Source organism: Sinocyclocheilus rhinocerous, unplaced genomic scaffold (assembly GCF_001515625.1).
Source record: "Sinocyclocheilus rhinocerous isolate Xijiao unplaced genomic scaffold, SAMN03320098_v1.1 scaffold185, whole genome shotgun sequence".
NCBI lineage: Eukaryota > Metazoa > Chordata > Actinopteri > Cypriniformes > Cyprinidae > Sinocyclocheilus > Sinocyclocheilus rhinocerous.
The window spans coordinates 657,825-679,873 of NW_015662163.1; the positions used below are offsets into that span (position 1 = coordinate 657,825).

The 22,049-nt window shown below is 36.2% G+C and overlaps 1 protein-coding gene across 1 annotated transcript in view; it reads left to right on the top strand.

Moving 5' to 3' along the window:
• The first annotated feature begins 1,199 nt into the window (after nt 1-1,199).
• The window catches only part of LOC107727667 (vasohibin-2-like), a 29,913-nt gene continuing 9,063 nt past the window's right edge, over nt 1,200-22,049 (top strand). The window contains exons 1-6 of the mRNA XM_016537620.1: nt 1,200-2,004; nt 7,669-7,757; nt 8,999-9,055; nt 9,327-9,401; nt 16,793-17,174; nt 18,157-18,281. Of these exons, the coding sequence (XP_016393106.1) occupies nt 1,690-2,004; nt 7,669-7,757; nt 8,999-9,055; nt 9,327-9,401; nt 16,793-17,174; nt 18,157-18,281 (1,043 nt within the window). The 5' untranslated portion in view covers nt 1,200-1,689. The remainder of the gene's footprint in view (nt 2,005-7,668; nt 7,758-8,998; nt 9,056-9,326; nt 9,402-16,792; nt 17,175-18,156; nt 18,282-22,049) is intronic.

The window sequence follows — 22,049 nt, forward strand, 5'->3', positions numbered from 1 at the left end:
TTTATCGAAACAGCTGTCTTGTTTGGGTATTTGAACTTCACATTAAAGGGAGAGCAGAAGCTAAAAGCATTCTAAAATGATTGGGTGAGGAATATCTTCTGCACAATCTCTCATTTTAGACACCTAGAAGAGATAAAAATTACAGCCAGGATTTAGAGACATAATGTAGTAGGCTATATTATGTATTATATATTATATATTAGTAGGCTATATATATATATATATATATCCTGTATGGTTCAAGTCTCGAAGCCTCTGCTAATGAGCTGATGAGTGGGTTCAGGTTTGCTCTATAGAGGAAACATCCAAAATATGCAGCACTGGTAGATGATTCATTCTGCTCATATACCTTCTGTTGGAGATGGGAGATATCTGAAAGATGCTTCTGTGTCTGAACAGGAGGTTGTTACATACCACCGCTTCTCATGAGGGCAACAGGAATACAATATTTAATGAAATGTTCTTATGGAATTGTAATTAAATATAAGCTAATTCCATCCCATCCATATGTTTTAGACACTATTTGTATTTCTTCTTTTTTGGTAGAACCACACTCTGAGTTAGGGTTAATATAGTTAATTAAAACCTTAAAAATGCATTTCTGTCACTTGAAATAAAATAAAAATAAATAAATAAATATATCTAAACGTTTTTATTTAAGCTAGTTTTCAAGGAAACATTTTTCATTTTCATTCAGTATAACTTAATATCCTAAAATAACAAAAAATTGCAATAAAAATGACTTAAAACTATATAGACACATTCAAAAACTAATTAATACTAAAGCTTTAACTGAAATGTAAAAAATAAATAAAAACTAATTCAAAATATGAATAAAAACCATAACAGTATCTCAATGATACTAAAATAACACTCCTATGAGTTTTACTTTCATGCGTTTTGAGGCCATTTTTAACAAAAAGAATGAAAAGGTGCAATAATTATTTTACTTATTAGAAAATGATATGGGCTTGATTTGACATACACTTAAAGTGATTTGACATCACTTTAAATGCACATTTTAAAAGCTCACAAAAAAACCCTGCTGGATACACAACGAATGTTCACGCCCATTTCCGCCATTTTGACCAATCACAGGCGGATCTATTGCCCTTATATGGAATTGAACCCGCCTCGCTTTGTTGCTTCGTCCAATGAAAAGCTGGGAGAGCGTGGTTGGCTGTAGTTTATGGCGATACAATAACAGTATCAAAAAACGTTAGAGTGAATGACCATTTGTGACCGTCAGTGAAAGCGGTTACACGCCTACTCGGAAAAGCAGATCATTCATTAATACTCTACAGTCAGGTGTTAAATTATTCTACCGTAGATTATTTAGCCCGCGATCCCTCCGCAGTATTCGGACGCCTCCTCAGTGTTTTTAGTGAAAGATGAAGTAGTTTCTGTGGCACAACTACAGAATGCGGTTTACTGGGAACATATATGACAATTTCTGAGCTGAAGCACACTCAGCCATAGTTTGCTACAGAAATGGTATCGCTGAGCATTGTTTGCCTCTGAATCTTTTTCAAATCACCTGATTTTCTTACACTTGAGCAGGACCGAGTGGTTTTGGCACATTAGTATGCCTGTTCGAGGCGCAACATGTCTTTGTGCATGAATGCTGGGCAGTCATAACTGATCTGGGGAAAAACAAGGGGAAACTCCCCCTCGGAAGACTTCTGAACAATGACCGGACCAAGCGCCACCAGCAGCGGCTCAACGGCCAAGACCAGCAGACACGGTCGATCCAAGAGCACCAGTACCTACTGTCACACTACCGGTCTGGCGGCCGAATCCACCTCATCCACTGCCGCAAACAACACCGGCAGGTCTTCCGGTGAGGAAGAGGAGAAAGACGGCGAGGTCCCATTTTTCGTGAACAGGACGGGCTTTCCCATAGACACTGTCACCTGGGAGAGAATGTGGTCACATGTCACCAAAGTTCATCCTGATGGACAGGAGATGGTGGATAGAATACGAAATGCAACACACCTCTCTAAAGTAAGTGTAAAGTAATGGATTATTTATGTAGACTCATTTAAATATCTCAAAACTCAAAGTCCAGTGAGCTTCCTGTCTAGACAACAGTTTTGGCGTCATATAGATGTGATGATATGTCTTGAAATATTTGAGGACCCAAAATGTTATCTTGTTAGGAAGCTCATATGTATGTGATACGATACACAAAATGTTGATAGGCAGCTTAACGCTAGTTATATAATCCCCCAAATGCTGGTACCCTAAAAATGCTTGAAAATGCTTAAATGTCTAGGCAGGCAACGTATTTATAAAATGCCCAAAAAGCTTTCTTGTTTGGCAAGTTACTAGGTTTTAAGTGTGTTTGTAGATGTCAGTAGAACATGGATAATGGATATAAAAATGCAGAATGGTCATATGGTATTATCATGTTTCTGGACATCTTTTAAGTCCAGTAGTTTATAAATATAATACTTTTTTTTTTTTTTACCTTGGTATATATATGAAGATTTTTTTTATAGGTAATGCCATCTGATACATCACTGTTTTTTTTTGTCAAAATAATATTTGACATAGTACTATCTAAAAGTTTGGGGTCATTTATTTTTTTTTTTTTAAAGAAATGAACTTTTATTTAGCAAGAATGTGTTTAATTGATTGTAAGTGACAGTAATGGCATTTATAATGTTGCAAAAGATTTCTATTTCAAATAAATGCTGTTCTTTTGATTTCTCTATTCATGAAATAATCCTGAAATGTTTTTTTCACAGGTTCGCACAACTATTTTCAACAGTGATAATAATAATAACAATAAATGTTTCTTGAGCAGTAAATCAGCATATTAGAATGCTTTCTGAAGGATCATGTGACACTGAAGACTGGTGTAATGGCTGCTAAATATTGAGCTTTGCAATCACAGTAATAAATCACATTTTAAAATATACTAAAATAGAAAATGTATATTTTAAATTGTAATAATAGTTTATTAAATGTTTTTTTTTTTAAATGCAGCCTTAGTGAGCATAAAATATTTCTTTCAAAAACACACACAAAAAAACTTTTGAACCTCAAAATTGGCCTATATATGAAACCTTGGACACATTTACAGGAATAGTGTTTATATATAAATAGCATCTCACAAACTGCCATTTGTGTGACCCAGTTTCCACCAAGAGGAAGTGTAGACTGTGTGACATGTGAGTGGATTTACTCATCCATGTGTTTTCCAACAGTCACATCGTCCCTTCTCATAATTTGATTACAAACCAGGCAAATGAGAGATCTGATCCAACCAATGACAACTATGCAGAAACATGCCTTTGTTAATGCACATTAAATGAGGAATGATGCCATGTGACATCTTAACTTTCACTAGGATTAAGGTTGCTGCCATGTCCCTTTATCACAATGTTGCTCTAACCTCCAAACATAAACCAATCAGACCTGATCAGGCTTCATAGAGCATGCAAATGAAGGGCCTCGGAGGGGATAAAGTGAGTCTTAATCACAGACTAAGTAATCCTCAGTGCACAGACGGACAGCATTCGCAAGGTCAAGCTGTGTGTTTATACTAGCTCTTTTGTTTTAGTTAACATTATTGTGCATTCCTGCACACTCATATGTGCTGATGTTTGCAGAACAAAGGCGTCTGATTGGTCGAAAGTGTTGAGTCAGATCCCTAGATGTTAAAGTGATTTATTAAGGGACATTCCCCACCAGCAAGTGTTGAACAGGTGCGTGGAGTGAATCCATCAGATCAACCAGATTAGGAGTCACTCGAACGGCTGTGACACAAGCCAGACATTCCTGTTAGAGCCATTAAACAGAGAGTGACAGTCAATGAGAAAGAACTCACTGTGAACCTGTAAATGGCCACACTGATGGAGAATCAGAGTCTCCAGTGATAACCTTGGATCTGAGGACACTGCAGTTATGTAAACAAACCACAGCGCTTTCCATTTGGTGCAGTTAGACAATATTCAAAAGCTAAATAGAGTATTAATTATTATTTATAGCACAGTTGCACTTGCTATTTTAGGTTTGGTTTTTGATATAGTCCATTTGCTAGAGTGCTATTAGGGATAATCTTAATTATTGTAATTCCTGTTGTTTTGTATTGAAGAAAATAATGTATCGCATCTTCCACAGAAATATTAAGCATGCACCACAACTGTTTTCAACACTGATAATGTTTCTTAAGCACCAAATCAGCATAAGAAAATAATTTCTGAAGGACTATGTGATGCTAAAAAAACAAGCTTTGCTATCACAGGAATATATAAAATTCTAAAAGATATTAAAAACAGTTATTGTAAATTGTAATAATATTTTACAGTGTTACTTTTTGATCAATCAGTTGCATTCTTGGTGAGCATATGAAGCTTCTTTCAAAAACAATAAAGGGGATAGTTTATACAAAAATTAAAATTCTGACATTATTTCTCACCCTTATGTCGTTCCAAACCCTTAAGACCTTTGTTCATCTTCAAAACACTAACTAGGATATGTTTGTTGAAATCCGAGAGCTTTCTGACCCTGCATAGACAGCAATGCAACTACCACGTTAAAGGCCCAGAAAGGTAGTAAGTACACATTGTTAAAATAGTCCATGTGACAACAGTGGTTCAACTGTAATTTTATGAAGCTACGAGAATATTTTTTGTGTACAAAGAAAACAAAAGACTTTATTCAACAATTTCTTCTCTTCCGAGAGAAGAAATTGTTGTAAATTTGTAAGTTGTAAATTGTTGTGTATGCATGCAGAAATGTTGCCAATGTTTTGGTAATGATCTTTTGGCTTTAGTATTTGGATATAACCCATTTGCTAGAGCATTTGCGTTTGCTCCATTTTTGAGTGTTATTAGGGATAATCTGCATAATTCCTGTTGCTTTGTCTAGTATTTGGGCCTTTATCAAATTGTTTTTGGGTCAATCCTTCACATCTCAACCAGACAACCACAGCTAAAAATTTGGATTTTGATAATTTTATTTATGGTGAAGTAAATACATAAGTGAAGAATAAAGCCAAAATATTAAGTGTTATAATACTTACTAATCCACTATTTTTAAGGCCCTGTATGATTTGGTCAAAAAACATATGTGGGTCACTTTGCATACAGCTGATACACCATTTAAAGAGGAATGTCTGAAGAACAAATAATGTTGAAACTAGAAATGCATCATGTTTACCTCTATCAACACACCTGTCTGAGTACCAAAAATAAAATTTTTCCAAAGTTTGCGTGACTGTAACTCAGAACAGCCAGTTGGTTTTCTGCAATGACTTTGATCCTGTAACGACTGAAAAGTCTGCATCTCTTAGATGGACAAATGTTCTGGGTGGCTTGTATCGTCACCTAGAGTAGTGAGTCTCATGTTTCGCTACAGTCCCCCGGGTGGGCAGAGGTCAGCTAATGGCCCTGTGAGTGTGGATTGTGGCCTATTTATTGCTGACCTCCTTTAAGGTTTTGAGAGACCCAGTTGAGCCAGTGGAGTAGAGCGTAGATGTAAATGAAACCTCTCTCAGAGAATTCAGACTGTCAGAATCGATATTCAGAGTGTCATTTTGTATTCCGATACATTTTTGGAAATCAATTCTGAATTGAAAGCCTTGAAGGGTTAGTTCACCCAAAAATGAAAATTAGCCCATAAATTACTCACCCTCAAGTCATCCTAGGTGTATATGACTTTCTTCTTTCAGACGAATCCAGTCGGAGTTATATTAAAAATTGTCTTTGATCTTTCAAGCTGTAAAATGATAACTGTGCTGTGATAATTTCAAGCAGTGGTTCTCAACTGCTGGGTTTATGTAATGGACGGGATATGATAATAAAAAAGTTACCGCTGAAAACGTTAGAAAGCAGTCTCTTATGTTCACCAAGGCTGCATTTCTTTAATCAAAAATATAGTAAAAACAGTATATTACTGGTGTTTTGTTTACTTTTATACGATAAAAATGTTGGTGCTATGTTGGGTTGCCAGTTAAGAAACACTGGGTTCCATTCCATCAACACCATTTTAATGAGGCTATAAGTTCTTGTGACATTTGTCACACCTCAGGTTTCTAAACGCCTCTATTTAAGTGCTGAGAAAGAAGGCGTGTGTTTGCACCTCTGTCTTTCAAAAGTTATTCTACTCCGAACAACAGCATTGTTATTCTGCCATCATAACATTGGCGCAGAATTTAGACATATTGTACAATGCATTTCTGTGCTTCTTTATCATGCATTCAAAGGCTCCAGAAGTCAGCACAGACAGACAAAACTGTCCTACCCTGACTTTCTAAATTCTCTCATTCTCTTGCACTGGGCAGAGAGAGATAAAGAGGAAACAGGAGATGATTCCCTTTCTCCATTTCTTATTTCCTCATGTGACCCAGCAGCTCTTGCATGCCACCAACACACATGGTGCTCTTATTGAAAATAAAACCCAATGCATAATTCTGCCTGCATTTATATGACAAGCTTTGGGTTAATGCTGTTAATGTGTTGTAATAAAGAGATTGTTTCAGATAGAGGACAGCCTATTTTCTTGCTTTCATTAATTGCTTCTTTTCTTCTAATGAATGGAGGCTTGTGTGCGAGAGGACGACCTTTGTTCATTGCTAATTCTCTTCGCTGTCCTTTTGCAGTTAGAAGTGTCATTGCTTGTAGGGGTTTCAAATGATCAATGAGGCACTGTTTCTATAGATTATAAGGACTTTTCATTCCATTGAGACATCAGAATCTGATTGATGAATCTCCTTGTGGTTACAAAAGTCACCTTGTGACTAGGTTGCCAACTTCAGGATAAAAATAAGTGACAACCTCCCTTTCTTTATACTACATTTCATTTAAGATTTAAAAGGATAGTTCAGCCTAAAATGAAAATAATATCATGATTTACTCACCCTCAAGTCGCTCCAGAATTGTTTGATTGTCTTTTTACCTGCAGAAAATATTTCGAAGAATGTTTCAACTGTTTTTGTTCATATACAATGAAAGTCAGTGGTGTCCAGAACAACACTAGACCCCACTGATTTTCATTATATGGACAAAAACACTGAAACATGAGCAAATGAAATGCTACATGATCACAGTGTATGCCTGCAGCAGCAATATGTACTTCTTAGTATCTATAACATCTAGTTATGTCATGCTGAAGTACCACGCATTATTACACACATCAATTTAGTTTAGTTTAGCCAAGGCAGATTCTAACATTGGAGAATTATGAGTGTACATAAATAATTCAAGATGACTCAACTTGATGTTTTTAATATGGCAACAAATCCAGTGGAAATCTGAACCACTGAAACCCAGCAAATAAAAGTTAGCTAGCAGTATAACATCTATGACACGATACTAGAATAAAGATATAGGGCCTATGCACAAACAAATATTGGACAAACCTGAATTTAGTCTTCAGTGTCACATGATCTTTCAGAAATCATTCTAATATGCTGATTTGATAAACAAGAAACATTTCTTATATTTATCAATGTCAAAAACAGTTGTTGCTTAATATTTTTGTAGAAGTCATGATACATTTTTGCAGGATTCTTTGAATAGAATGTTCAAAAGAGCAGCATTTGTTTGAGATAGAAATCCTTTGTGACATAATAAATGTCTTTCACTTTTGATCAATTTAATGCGTCTTGCTGAATGAAAGTTGAAGGATATTGTTTGCTAATTCTCTCTGTTTTCACAGCACCCCGTGCCATCGGTTCCAAACTTTAAGCCATCAATGTCTGTGCCTGATTGGCTTCATGCCGTCCAGAACTACATGAGAAACTTGCAGTATCCTTTACCCTCCACAAACCATTCGCTCTGGAAAAGGTTGACAGATGTTTTCTAAACCTCTGTTTCTTCTGGATGCATTATGAATTCATGGGCACTCATTTCTTTGGAGTGTCAGTTATGCTTTTTCGCTCAGTGTAATTTTTTCAGTCGGCTTGACTTACTCAAAGGGCCTTTTTGGTTGGAGTGTCAGTCACTTTAATGTAGAGTGATATTAGCCACGGGTCTGCATACTTCTGGTACTCTGATTATTACAGTTTTCTGCCAGTGAAAATGTGTGGCTTTGATATAGATTAAAGGAATAGTTTGCCCAAATATGAACATTTGTTGAAAGTGTATACACCCTCAGTCTATCCAAGGTGTAGTTAAGTTTGTTTCTTCATCTGAACAGATTTTGAGAAATTTAGATTAAAACTTACATTACTTACTCACCAATGAATGCTCTAAAGTGAATGGGTGCCGTCAGAATGAGAGTTCGGTGACAGCTGATAAAAACATAACAATAATCCACATGACACCAGTCCATCAATTAACGTCTTGTAAAGTGAAAAGTTGCGTGTTTGAATTAAACAATCCATCAAGACATTTTAAATTCAAATCATTGCTGCTAATATATGAGTCATCTATCCATAATATTGTTTTTTCCAGTAAAAAAGTTGTCTTGTTTGAATCAGAAGCAAAATCATATACAAGCGAAAACAGATTTAATGTTGTTTTTGACGTGAGAGGACAACAGGGGATGGATTTTTTCACTAGAAGAAGCATTATTTTGGTTTATGGACTTTTATTACTGGCAGCCACGGTTTAAAGTTAAAATGCCTTAATTATGGATTTGTTTTATACAAACACATGGCTTTTCACTTCACAAGTTGTTAATTGATGGACTGCAGTCACGTGGATTACTTGTGGATTATTGTGCTGTTTGAACTCCCATTCTGATGGCACCCATTCATTGCAGAGGAATTTGGATATTGCATTGTCTATACTACTTGATGGTTAGATTATTTCAGCTTCTGTGGATATTTATATTCATCATTGTGTGCGATTAATATCTCAGCATCTCAGCAATTTTCTCACACAAATACAGCAATGTCTGTGAAGAGTAATGAGTAAATAGGGTTCAGCAGGATATTGTTCGCAGCTGTGCATTTTGACACGCATGAGTCACAATGAAAAAACAGGAAAACAAGGCTTCCTAAATGAGCCGTACAAACTTCACGTAGCTCCTTAACTGCTGACAGATACAACCATACGGGAACGCAGTTCTTTGAGATTAAGAAAACCAGACCTCTGAGTGGGTAAGTGATGCCATCGCCGAGGCATTTTCATCATCCTGTCTGTCTGCCCTGTCTTTCCTGTTTTTAGTCTTGTCTTTTTCCTGTTCCTTCTTATTTTACACTTACACTCTTGGTGGTAAATCTCTTTTAAAAATATGTTTTTCAGGTGTGATATTCATTTAAAAAAGTGCCCTTTTACAAAATACAGAGCTTATAACCAAACATGAAAGGTTCATTTTAGATTGAAAAGAAGTCATTGACCCTGTATTGCATCAATCTAATCTCTTTCCAGGTTGATGGAGACCGCCAGAGAGATGATACGAGAATCACTTCCCATCAAATGCCTTGAAGCAGTTATCCTTGGAATGTATCCTTTAGCTTTATTGACAACTGTGCAACTTTAGCAAAACTAAAACTATTAGAAATTGTTTTTATTAATTGAAAAAATAAAATGAAATATAAATATTATATGAGAAACTTTTGAGATAAGTTTAAGTACCAAAATAAAAAACTAAATACTAAAATACTAAAAATAAAATAAACCAAAATACTAAAACTAAAATAAAATAATGATAGAAACATTAAAAAAACTAATACAAATAAATAAATAAGTACTATAATTATGTATAGAAATAATACTAAAATAAAATATTAATATTATATGAAAAACTTAAATGAAAAAAATTTAATATTTGAAATAAGTTTAAGTTGAAGTACCAACATAACTAAAACTAATACTGAAAATAAAATAAATGAAAGATAAATAGAAATATTATGAGTAATTGCTAAAAAAATTTGATAAATGCTCAAATTGTGTACATAAATATTAAAATAACACTGATTGATCAAGTGCATTCTCTTAATTCACCAAGGAATTAAGAAAAAATTAAGGTTTTAAGAAAAATTGGGAAAAAAAATTAAAAATGAAACATTCATTGATAAATAATTTACAATAACATACATTAGAAAAAAGATAGATATGGGTAGCACGCACACTTTCTTCTGAAAATGTAGAAATCTAGTGTTGTTTTTTTAGGCTTGAACATCCTTCAGTCCCTAAAGTATAAATCTGTTCTCATAAAAGTAATTATCACCATCGAGCACATACAGCACAGTTCATTTGTCTTGGGAAAGCCCCATACTTTAATTTTTATTGTTGATTTCTCAATTGCTGAAATTGGGATGGAGGGACTAAGCAGAGATCTATCAAAGGCAATGTGCTTCAGATCACTGTCTTCCCTCATGATCCGCCTCAGCCCGAACCGAAGCTTTTACGTAGCTGTTGCTAGGAAACTAGGAGTCGTAGTAGATTCTCCTGAAGGGAGGCGCAGCTTCCTGTCCATGCAGTCTGTGAAGAGTAATGAGTAAATAGGGTTCAGCAGGATATTGTTCGCAGCTGTGCATTTTGACACGCATGAGTCACAATGAAAAAACAGGAAAACAAGGCTTCCTAAATGAGCCGTACAAACTTCACGTAGCTCCTTAACTGCTGACAGATACAACCATACGGGAACGCAGTTCTTTGAGATTAAGAAAACCAGACCTCTGAGTGGGTAAGTGATGCCATCGCCGAGGCATTTTCATCATCCTGTCTGTCTGCCCTGTCTTTCCTGTTTTTAGTCTTGTCTTTTTCCTGTTCCTTCTTATTTTACACTTACACTCTTGGTGGTAAATCTCTTTTAAAAATATGTTTTTCAGGTGTGATATTCATTTAAAAAAGTGCCCTTTTACAAAATACAGAGCTTATAACCAAACATGAAAGGTTCATTTTAGATTGAAAAGAAGTCATTGACCCTGTATTGCATCAATCTAATCTCTTTCCAGGTTGATGGAGACCGCCAGAGAGATGATACGAGAATCACTTCCCATCAAATGCCTTGAAGCAGTTATCCTTGGAATGTATCCTTTAGCTTTATTGACAACTGTGCAACTTTAGCAAAACTAAAACTATTAGAAATTGTTTTTATTAATTGAAAAAATAAAATGAAATATAAATATTATATGAGAAACTTTTGAGATAAGTTTAAGTACCAAAATAAAAAACTAAATACTAAAATACTAAAAATAAAATAAACCAAAATACTAAAACTAAAATAAAATAATGATAGAAACATTAAAAAAACTAATACAAATAAATAAATAAGTACTATAATTATGTATAGAAATAATACTAAAATAAAATATTAATATTATATGAAAAACTTAAATGAAAAAAATTTAATATTTGAAATAAGTTTAAGTTGAAGTACCAACATAACTAAAACTAATACTGAAAATAAAATAAATGAAAGATAAATAGAAATATTATGAGTAATTGCTAAAAAAATTTGATAAATGCTCAAATTGTGTACATAAATATTAAAATAACACTGATTGATCAAGTGCATTCTCTTAATTCACCAAGGAATTAAGAAAAAATTAAGGTTTTAAGAAAAATTGGGAAAAAAAATTAAAAATGAAACATTCATTGATAAATAATTTACAATAACATACATTAGAAAAAAGATAGATATGGGTAGCACGCACACTTTCTTCTGAAAATGTAGAAATCTAGTGTTGTTTTTTTAGGCTTGAACATCCTTCAGTCCCTAAAGTATAAATCTGTTCTCATAAAAGTAATTATCACCATCGAGCACATACAGCACAGTTCATTTGTCTTGGGAAAGCCCCATACTTTAATTTTTATTGTTGATTTCTCAATTGCTGAAATTGGGATGGAGGGACTAAGCAGAGATCTATCAAAGGCAATGTGCTTCAGATCACTGTCTTCCCTCATGATCCGCCTCAGCCCGAACCGAAGCTTTTACGTAGCTGTTGCTAGGAAACTAGGAGTCGTAGTAGATTCTCCTGAAGGGAGGCGCAGCTTCCTGTCCATGCAATTCTATGCCACTGGGAGGGTGAGTTCTTTCAGGAATTATTAGTGTCAGTTAGCTCATCAGATCCAGGCCAAGGGTTAACACAAGGTGAATGTCATCTCCGTCCGTGCAAATGCCAAGTGTAGCAGAGAAATGTTGTGGAGATCTGCTTTGCCGATTGCGGTGTGTTTCGCGAAAGCCGCAGTGTGGACTTCACTTTGAGTTAAGCACCTCATGGGTCGTTAGTTGCACATCTGCGTGCAGATTTGTAGTGGAGAGCGGGAGGATGAAGGGTTCCAGTTTACGTCACTTTGAGATTTGTATCTTTGTGTACAAATCCTGTCTTTTAATCTACAGCGCTCTCAAGGGACTTTCCTACAGTCCCAGAGGACTCAAACATCAGTGTTACAAGTACCCCAGGCACATCGTTTTTTCCATTTTTTGTAGCATAAACCCCATCAAACCGATGAAAGCTTCCAGTGTTTCTCTATGGCGCTGAAACCTAAAGATGTCCGAGTTCCAGTTCACGTGCAACTGCCACTCAACTGCCATTGGCTCATCTGCGTTTGAGGGGAGGGGCTTACTGCCCCACTTCGTTACTGTTGCTATGTGTGACAAGCCATGCCACTCTCGTGCCACACATCATGTTTTCACACAGTGAAAAATACAATGAAAAAATCGCAGAGCAAAGAGGACACTGACAACATGCTGCCAGACAAAACAGAGCAGGTTACATTCGGAAAGACATCATTGCACACTATTTTTCAAGTTAAAGTCCACCAATGTTAATCTGGCAGATTCGACATTATAATTGGTCAGATCGCCTGTCAATCAAACTCCCGGTGAAGGGTCAATTAGAACATTCTGAGAGGAGGCTCTCAACCAATGGCGTGAGCTTGAGGGTGGTGAGCTACCTAGTGCAATTCTATTTGGTGTTGGTAGTAGCGCAGAAACCATTTACAGCAACTTTCAAAATATTTCAATTGGGTCTGAACATCAAAAAGAAGATATCCTGATAATAATTTTCTCAACTGTAGATGTCCATGATGGATTTACAAAAAAAAAAAAAAAAAGATGTAAAACTAGTTTTAGCTTTTATGTATTGTTTTGGCTTATGTGAGTGGGCAGTATTCTTTTCAACTCTTAAATATGCAAGGTCAGCATTTTAGAGCTATTATATCACAAGGACAACCCAAAGAGAAGTGTTTGGTCTTCTCTCTTCTTCATGCAAAATTTTGGGTAGAAATAAAGTCATCAAAAGACTGTCTGCATATTCAAATGAAGACAAAATGAACAAAATGAAAACACAGTGTGCTTGGAACCTATAGCAGAAGTAATCCCCCAGGTTTGGGAATGAGTGTATTGCAGATAAGAATTCTCGGCACTGCTGCTGAGAGGATCACATGGCCCTGCTGATGGGTAATGTGATCCTCTGGTGTCTTCTCATTACAACACTGGTGGGGGGTTTTGTGGGTGGGTGTGTGTATGTGTATACACAGAGAGAGAAGGAAACTCAAAAGAGCTGCAGACGAACAAAACCTACTGAATAAGCCTGTATTTACTTCGTATAACAACAAAGTTTTGTGTTCAAAATACTACAAAAGAATAATGGGACTGAGTTAACAATTCTCCATTTTGAAAAAAATCTAAATGTAACTTCTTTGCTTTCTCACTGTCTTTTGTCTTATTACGTATAATTCACCAGTGTAAAAAATTTCTTAAGTAAAAAATGTCTGCTTTACTTAAACAAATTGCAAAGATTTTCACCAAACTTTTCTGCAGATGTTAGTGATACCAAGGCCTCAATTAATATGAACCAATTTGCAGTCTACTGTTCATGAGCCAAATATACAGTATATATATATATATATACAGTGGGTACGGAAAGTATTCAGACCCCCTTAAATTTTTTAAGGGGGTCTGAATACTTTCCGTACCCACTGTATATATATACATAGTATTTTTTTTTCAGAAAGGTTACATACTAAAGAATTTTGTTGTAATGTAAAAGTATTTACTGTAACTAATGATCATTTTAATGCATCCCTGCTGAATAAATTTATTAATAAAAAAAAAATCTTACTGACCCCAAACTTTTGAATGGTAGTGTACATTTTTTATTGAAGATTATTGAAGACGTTCTCTGAAAACAAGTCGTTTCTCAAGTAAATTTATCACGTTTTCAGATATTTTAATAGAAAACAAGGGGGAAAAAAAGTTTAAAGTTGTCATTTTACTCTGCATAACTGTGAAAGTGCTTCTGTCACTTACCATTTTTGTAGTTTTAATTTGGAATAGCCTAACTGTTTGTGGACCACTGGAGTTTTTGATTAATAGATGAATATGCTTGTGTTATGGAATACCAGCATATTGTACTGGTGATTGTGTTTGAAAGGCAGATGGCAAAGCAGTGAAGCCATTCCAGGACGTTGCGTTGTGTTGTTGGACACACATGGCTCAACAGATCTGTGGTATGTGCTCTTGGCTGACTTGGCAGCTTGTGTGGTACCCAACAGCAAAACGGCACAGGCGCACTGTTTACTGACAAGTGTGACGATAATGATTCATTTAAAGGGTGGTTGCAAAGAATAAAGCATCTTTTCCTCATTTTAGCAACCTCAAGGCAACATGAATTCAAATTTAGCATCAGAAAGGAGAACAGCAATCATGCTAATCTCTTTTTGTTTTGTTTGTACTGCAGTTCTTTAATTACATCATGGATACCCTAAAAGAAACACCACTCAGTTTACTGATGTGATTGATGGCATTAAGGTCAAATAGTAGCCTAGACTTTTTTTGTCCGTAGTTGGAGATGGGTCCTGGTGTGAACCCTGCTGATACACTCACAGCCTGGTGACTCCTCATGGCAGCAACTGCCGCATCATGTGTGGCCATGCCGCAGTGAGCACTGATCGCTTACATAAGACTACAGAAGAGATCAGGCAGAGACAAGGAAAAGCCCAAGGGGAAGGCCAGTCTAGCCGAGTGTCTGCTGACCAACTTCAATCACATCGCTGCAACATCATAGAAAGAGAAGGTTTTTGTTCGACTTGAGATGTTTGGCTTTTTATATAAGCGTCTAAGTTTGTTTGGGTCATGTCAGTATTTTTAAACTACATTTTCTTCATTTTTTTTTTTGAGATTGTGTGACTTTTTAGTGTGTTATTTGGTTGTCCATTATTAGGATTATATACATTAGGATTCATTGCCTTAGTGTTAAAGTGTTAAAGGTGGTTTCTAGGGTGTTACTATGCAGCTTTAGTGTGTTATGTGGTTGCTAGGGAGTTCTTATTGGTGCTGTTCCATGCAAAAGTTGTTGCCACATTACTAGAGTGTTATAGGTGGTTACTAGGGTGTTGCCATGCAGCTTTTAAGACATTCAAAGTGGGTTTAGTGTGTTATGTGGTTGCTAGCGAGTTCTGTGTGGTTGCTAGGTCATTGCTAGAGTGTTCTTGTTGGTGGTTTTCTTTGCAAAAATTGTTGCCACATTGCTAGAGTGTTATGGATGGTTGCTAGGGTGTTACTATGCAACTTCTTGGCCATTTGGAGTGCTTTTACTGTGTTATGTGGTTGCTAGGTCAGTGCGAAGATGTTCTTGTTGGTGCTTTTCCATGCAAAAGTTTTTTTTTCCAAATTACTAGAGTGTTATAGGTGGTTACTAGGGTGTTGCCATGCAGCTTCTAAGGCATTCAAATTGTGTTTAGTGCATTATGTGGTTGCTAGCGAGTTCTGTGTGGGTGCTAGGTCATTGCTAGAGTGTTATGGATGGTTGCTAGGGTGTTACTATGCAACTTCTTGGCCATTCAGAGTGTTTTTACTGTGTTATGTGGTTGCTAGGTCAATGCAAGGATGTTCTTGTTGGTGCTTTTCCATGCAAACATTTTTGTTGTTGTGTGGTTGTTAGGTTATTGGTAGGGTGTTCTTATTGGTGGTATCCATGTAAAAGTTATTTCCACAATGCTTGAATGTAATGGATGTTTGCTAGGGTGTTGCTAAACAGCTTCTAAGGTGTTCAGAATGGTTTTGGTGTGTTGAGTGGTCATCAGGGAGTTCTGGATAGTTGCTAGGTCATTGCTTGGGTGATCTTGTTGGTTCTTGCCCATGCAGACATTGTTGCCACAATGCTAGAGTGTTATGCATGGTTGCTAGGGTGTTGCTATTTAGCTGCTAAGTCCTTTAGAGTGTGAGATTGCTAGGTCATTTCTATGGTGTTCTTGTTGGTGCTTTTCGGTGCAAGCTTCTGAGTCCCTTTAATATTCTGATCTCAAGTTCTTCATTGGAAATCTTTGGGATTGTTTCTTATATTTCACCTGATTGCTTAGAAAACCACATAATGCAAGTTGTCATTTATTTCATTCATGTAGCACAAATTGTAAATGCTGAATTGCCAAAGTTGAGTTAAGAAGAACCACTTACTGTAGATTCAGTTATTTTAAAGAGAGTACAATTAAACAATTAAGCTTTCATTCAGAGTGTCGGTTCTGATAGTATTCTGAAAATACTCACAAATGTTAACTGTCATATATCTTAATAGAGTCTGAATTGAAAAACTGGTTGTTAAGGACAGCTTCTTATTGACCTAAAGTAAGTCATTAGCTGATCGATTTTCAGGAAGTGAGCAAAACTAAACTTACTGAAAGCTCAAAGACAGATCGGATTTTAATAAAATCAATAGTACACACCAAGTTAAAAACCTTGGAGAGGATTTGGTATTTTTCATGAAACACTTTGGTATCCTCCTGAATCTTAACACCGATAAAAATCAATTTGCCATTTAATTATCACTTCATTCTTGAGCAGCTGCTATTTTTTGACTTGAAAATTATTCTGATTTCACCCAACCTGTCATGATTAAACCCATCACAAATGAACATTAGTGAAATCCTTGACTCTGTGTTGCCAGCTACCTAACCAACGGTCTGACCTCCGTGGAACGGTTCCCCATCAGCTTTAAGACCCACTTCTCCGGCCACCACTTCCATCATGTGGTGCTGGGCGTTTACTGTAACGGCCGATATGGCACTCTGGGTATGAGTCGACGTACTGACCTTATGGACAGATCTCTGAGCTACCGTACGCTCAGCGAGTTGGTGTTCGATTTTGAGGACTCGTACCGCCGCTACCAGCACACAATGAAGAAGATCAAAATCGGCCTGTACGTGCCCCACAATCCGCACGTTTTCCAGCCTATTGAGTGGAACTATCTGGTGATCAACGCCTGCAAGCAGGGCCGTGAGGACATGCGCAAAGAGCTGGAGAAGCATGGCCGTGACATGAGGATGAAGGTGAGTCCATAGCCTTCTAAGATACAGTGTTATTTTTAGTATCATTGATATATGCTATTTTTTTGTTAATATTTTGAATAAAATGTATTTTATTTTATATATAAAATTTAGTTTTTTTTAGTTTTAGTTTTTTTTTTGTTTCTATATAAAGTTTTTAGTATGGTTTAATTTTAGTTTTAGCATTATATTTATTTAGTAATTTTAGTACTTTTAGACATACACACACATTTTAGTAGTGTGTGTGTGTGTGTGTGTGTATATATATATATATATATATATACACATACACACACACACACAACTAAAATCAAGTACTAAAATTACATCCAGATGTACATCCATGGTTTGTCAACCATAAAACAATTCTCATTACTGGGAAAAAAAAAATATAATGAGAATTGTTTTATGGTTAACAAACCAAAACTAAAACATGACTCACTGAATCCATAATATATACATAGACTCAGTTGAAATGTAATATATTGTAATATAATATTACATTTATGTTTGATTATATAAAATGTCAAAAGATGTCATTACTTTATTATTGATTTTTTTCATAAATATATTATTGATATTTTATATTTATATTTTTGCCAAAATGACATATCTTAGGTTTTGGAATAGAGATCTAATGTCCCTCTCAAAATCTAAGCTAGTTCAGTGGGAACTAAATAAAGTCAGACTTCCTGTGGGAGGTGTTACATGGATCACACTTTTTTATACTCTGTGTTATTTTAAAGTAAACATTTATGTTTTCCCCTGGTTCATTTACTGAACCAGCTTCAGGAGATTCTTTATTTGTCCTCGGCTGTTTATGAAGAGCTAGACCAGCATGCTAGCTTGAGATCATCTGTATGACTGTAACATGGGATGTGTTTATCATCTAGACAGTAAAAAGTAGGTCATGTGCTCCCAGTTTCTCAGATGCGGCCTTGACTTGCATGGATGACCGCAGTCAAACAACTGGGTTTTATTGCAGATCCTCAAGTCATCCAGTGCTCAGTCGCCAATCAAAGAACGAACCCGAGGCAAGTCTTTATCACCGCGCCGCCGACCAGCCAGCAGTCCCCAAAGACGCCAACATGTCCACAGAAGAGACAAATCGTAAGTAATGGACACTTGTTGAGTTTGTTTACTGTTGAGGAAACGCAGATCTGAGAAATAATATCCACGTGTGCGCAATTCACTTTTTAGAAAAGTTTCTGTCAAGAAAATATGTATAAATGCAGTCTTAAGGCCTTTCAACACTGAGCGCGATGCGAAAAAGCGAGGCGAATCGCCGACGAATGGTGCTTTCACACCGAATGCGAAACGATTGTTCGCCTTCTGCTAATTCACGCCTGCACACTAGGTGGCGCCGACCAACGATGCATTTTTCCTCAGATATGTATCTCGTAAATGGATTTTACATCATCCGCTGCTCAATATACAGCATTAAATGAAGATAAACAAGGTTCTACACCAGAAACAATCTATTTATAATGCTTACAAGAAGAGGCTACATCCTAAAATATAATTAGAAGTACAATTAGCATCAAGCTACACTTGAAAATGTATGTAATTATTAATGTATTTGCTTACCCACTTTAAACCATCATCGAGTGCTTGTAATAACTTCCAGTTGTGATCTATAGTTGATTTTGATTAATAAGCAGACACATGCACTCTTTGTATGTTTAATAACGCTACACTGCTAATATTTGTCATAAACATCCTTTATTGCTATAAAAATACTATGAGCTGCATACAAAACACATATATCGTCATAATCATGTCTATTTGCATTCATGTGTAGAACAAGAGTGAATGCGCTCTGACTCATAACACTCGCGCACGTGGAAGAAAACGGACGGTGCTCTACAGATCACATAATTCATTGGACAATTAATAGAAATATATATAAAGAACATGTGAGAATAAATCTGTTCTCAAATACCAACGATAACAAGAACTCAGCATCCACTCTCTTCTCTTATCCGGGATACTCTTCTTCGATGTTTGTTTACACTGGTTTTCGAAACAGCGCCACCATTCTCACCCTTTTGTGCAACAGCAGCTGCTCCGGTCACGTGATCCTAGCTCAAATCTTATTGGATGGCCCGTGTTTTCGCTTTGCGAAACTGAAAAGATTTGTCGGACTGGTTCGAAAGAAAACATTCGCATTTTCGGTGCGCGAATGTTCGCGGCCTATGTGAAAGCATCCATAGAAATCTGTTGTTTTATTCCATTGCATCATTGCGTCCGATATTCGTTTTGCTTTTTCGCGCTCAGTGTGGAAAGGCCTTTAAGCTGTCAGAGGTTTATCGGCAGTGACTCGTCATGATTGCATCAGTCCATGGAGGGTTAAAAAGTAATTACTTGGGTTGCATTTATTTAATTTTGACATATTTTAGTGATCTTCATATTTCTGGTGATTTATGCTCTTGGAATGTAATTAGACAGCTTTTATTAATAATCCTCTGAAAATGAGCCATTCAAGTAGCATTTACAATGACAGCGATTAAGTCTGAGGTCACCAAGATGCTGTACTCCTAAATTTATTTTAAAAAATTATATATGTATGTTGTTGTGCAGCTTAATTTTTTAGAGAATTTCTTGGTAATATTATGTCTTTTATCATCACTTTTGATCAATTTAATGCATCCTTCCTGAATAAAATAATTAATATCTTAAGTAAAACTTTTTAATGGTAGTGTATACATGTATTTATTTATATATTAATAAGTTCTATATTAATATACAGTACACTACCATTCAAAAGTCTGGGATCAGTCAGATTTTTTATGTTTTTAAAGTAGCCTCTTATGCTCATCAAAATGGCATTTATTTGGTCAAAATTACAGTAGAACAGTAATATTGTGAAATTCTATTATGTTTCTGTTGCTTTCTTGAAAGAAATTAATACATTTATTCAGCAAGGATATGTTAAATTGATTAAGAAATTGATAGTAAAGACTTGTATTGTTACAAAATATTTTTATTTTAAATTCTGTTCTATTGTAATATTCATTCAGTTCAATCTTTTGAAGATTAATATGTAAAAGCATTAGGCTGTTTTTGATTCCTGTTTTTCCATTGCCAAATTTAAGACCTTTTAAAATCAGAATTAAGACGCTTGGAACGACATGAGGGAGAGTAATTAATGGCAAAAAAAGTCATTTTTGGGTGAACTATCCCTATAATATTAGATACTTTAGCTTTTTATAGCTAAAAATTAATAAAACCGAGGGACATTTTTTTAATTCACACCCTGCTTCTAAATATTTTTAGTTGCAAATGCAAGTGAAATGCTAACACTGTCAAGCCCTGATATCGAGCGGTCACTGAGGTTACTAAACACTGAAGAAGACACACATTGTCTGCTCATGTTTCGCGTCCATGCAGTGGCTTTAACCCAGTGCATTCTCATTAGAGCTGTGATGGTGACAGTGTGAAGCAGGTGCTGGTAATCGGTTGATTAATCTCCTCTAGCAGCACACGGTTGGCCACTTCTCGTGTTACAGAAGCACTTGTTTCTCTCGTCCAGTGGGTTGACTTATGGATTCAAGGTTTCTATAGCAGCACAGCGCAAATACTAGCGGAGAAGCTCTTTTATTGTGCAGAGTGGAGCAGAAAGCCCCTTTTAGCACAGCTGATCAATTTACAAGTGAGACTTCAGGCTGCTTTTGTTTGTGGTGTTGAGGAAATAAGATTCCTTTCTTTTTAGTGCCACCCCTGGGAAATATAGGCAGTGAACAGTATCTATTAGGAACAGAGTCATAAAAAGTGACATAGTGATAGATAGCAAAGCTTCCTCTTCGAAAGAAGTGGTCGTTTTAGCAAGACATACACACAAAAGGATTCCTAAGCTCTGGAAAAAAGACCTAAAAGCAGGGAGTTAGGGCTAGTTAGTTTAGCAAAGTGGCGTTTTAAACACTTGCAACTGATGTGACACTCCTCTCCTGTCAGTACAAGCTGCCCTCGGGCAGTACACTGGGTTGGCATTTGCTCTAATAGGATGTGAGTCCAATGCAACAGCTGTGGTGGATGCGGGCTTCACTGACATGTCACGCTAAAACGAACCAATGAATAATCCTTCCGCATGAACATACAGTGATAATCAGAAGGTCCTTTTATGTTTTAGCATTTCAGAGCTCAACATCTGATGATGTAAATAAATCCTCTGATGAACCGGATCATGTTAAAGCTGGTGTGCTCTAGATTGCATGTGTGTTTATCAATTTTAGCTGGCGAAATGCATATGATTGTGAATTTCACGTAGGAGCAAAAACTTTCCCCATACAGATTTTGCCACTGGTTCAAGTTAGTTGCGAATTGACAGAAAGCTACTTGGTTTGAAAGTGACTTCTGTGTGAGGGGTGCTGTATACTTCACTACACTATTGACAATTGACTGGACTTTTTGACTGGAAAATGTCATGAAATTCCCTCACCTTTTGATGCAACGCTACTGACTTAAAGGGATAGTTCACCCAAAAATTAAAATGTGATGTTTATCTGCTTACCCCCAGGGCATCCAAGATGTAGGTGACTTTGTTTCTTCAGTAGAACACAAACGAAGATTTTTAACACAAACCGTTGCAGTCTGTCAGTCTTATAATGGAGGTGAATGGGAATCACGGCTTTGAGAGTAAAAAAAAAACATACACAAACAAAACCAAATTAAACCCTGCGGCTCATGACGATACATTGATGTGTAAAGACACAAAACGATCGGTCTGTGCAAGAAACTCAACAGTATTTATATAATTTTTTACCTCTGATTCACGTAATGTCCGAACTGTTCGAACTGTCCTGAGCGGCGGCGCGTCCTCTTGAGCGTGTTCTCAACAGCAGGCGCGTGAGGCGTCTTCTTCTTCTTCTTGCTTTACGG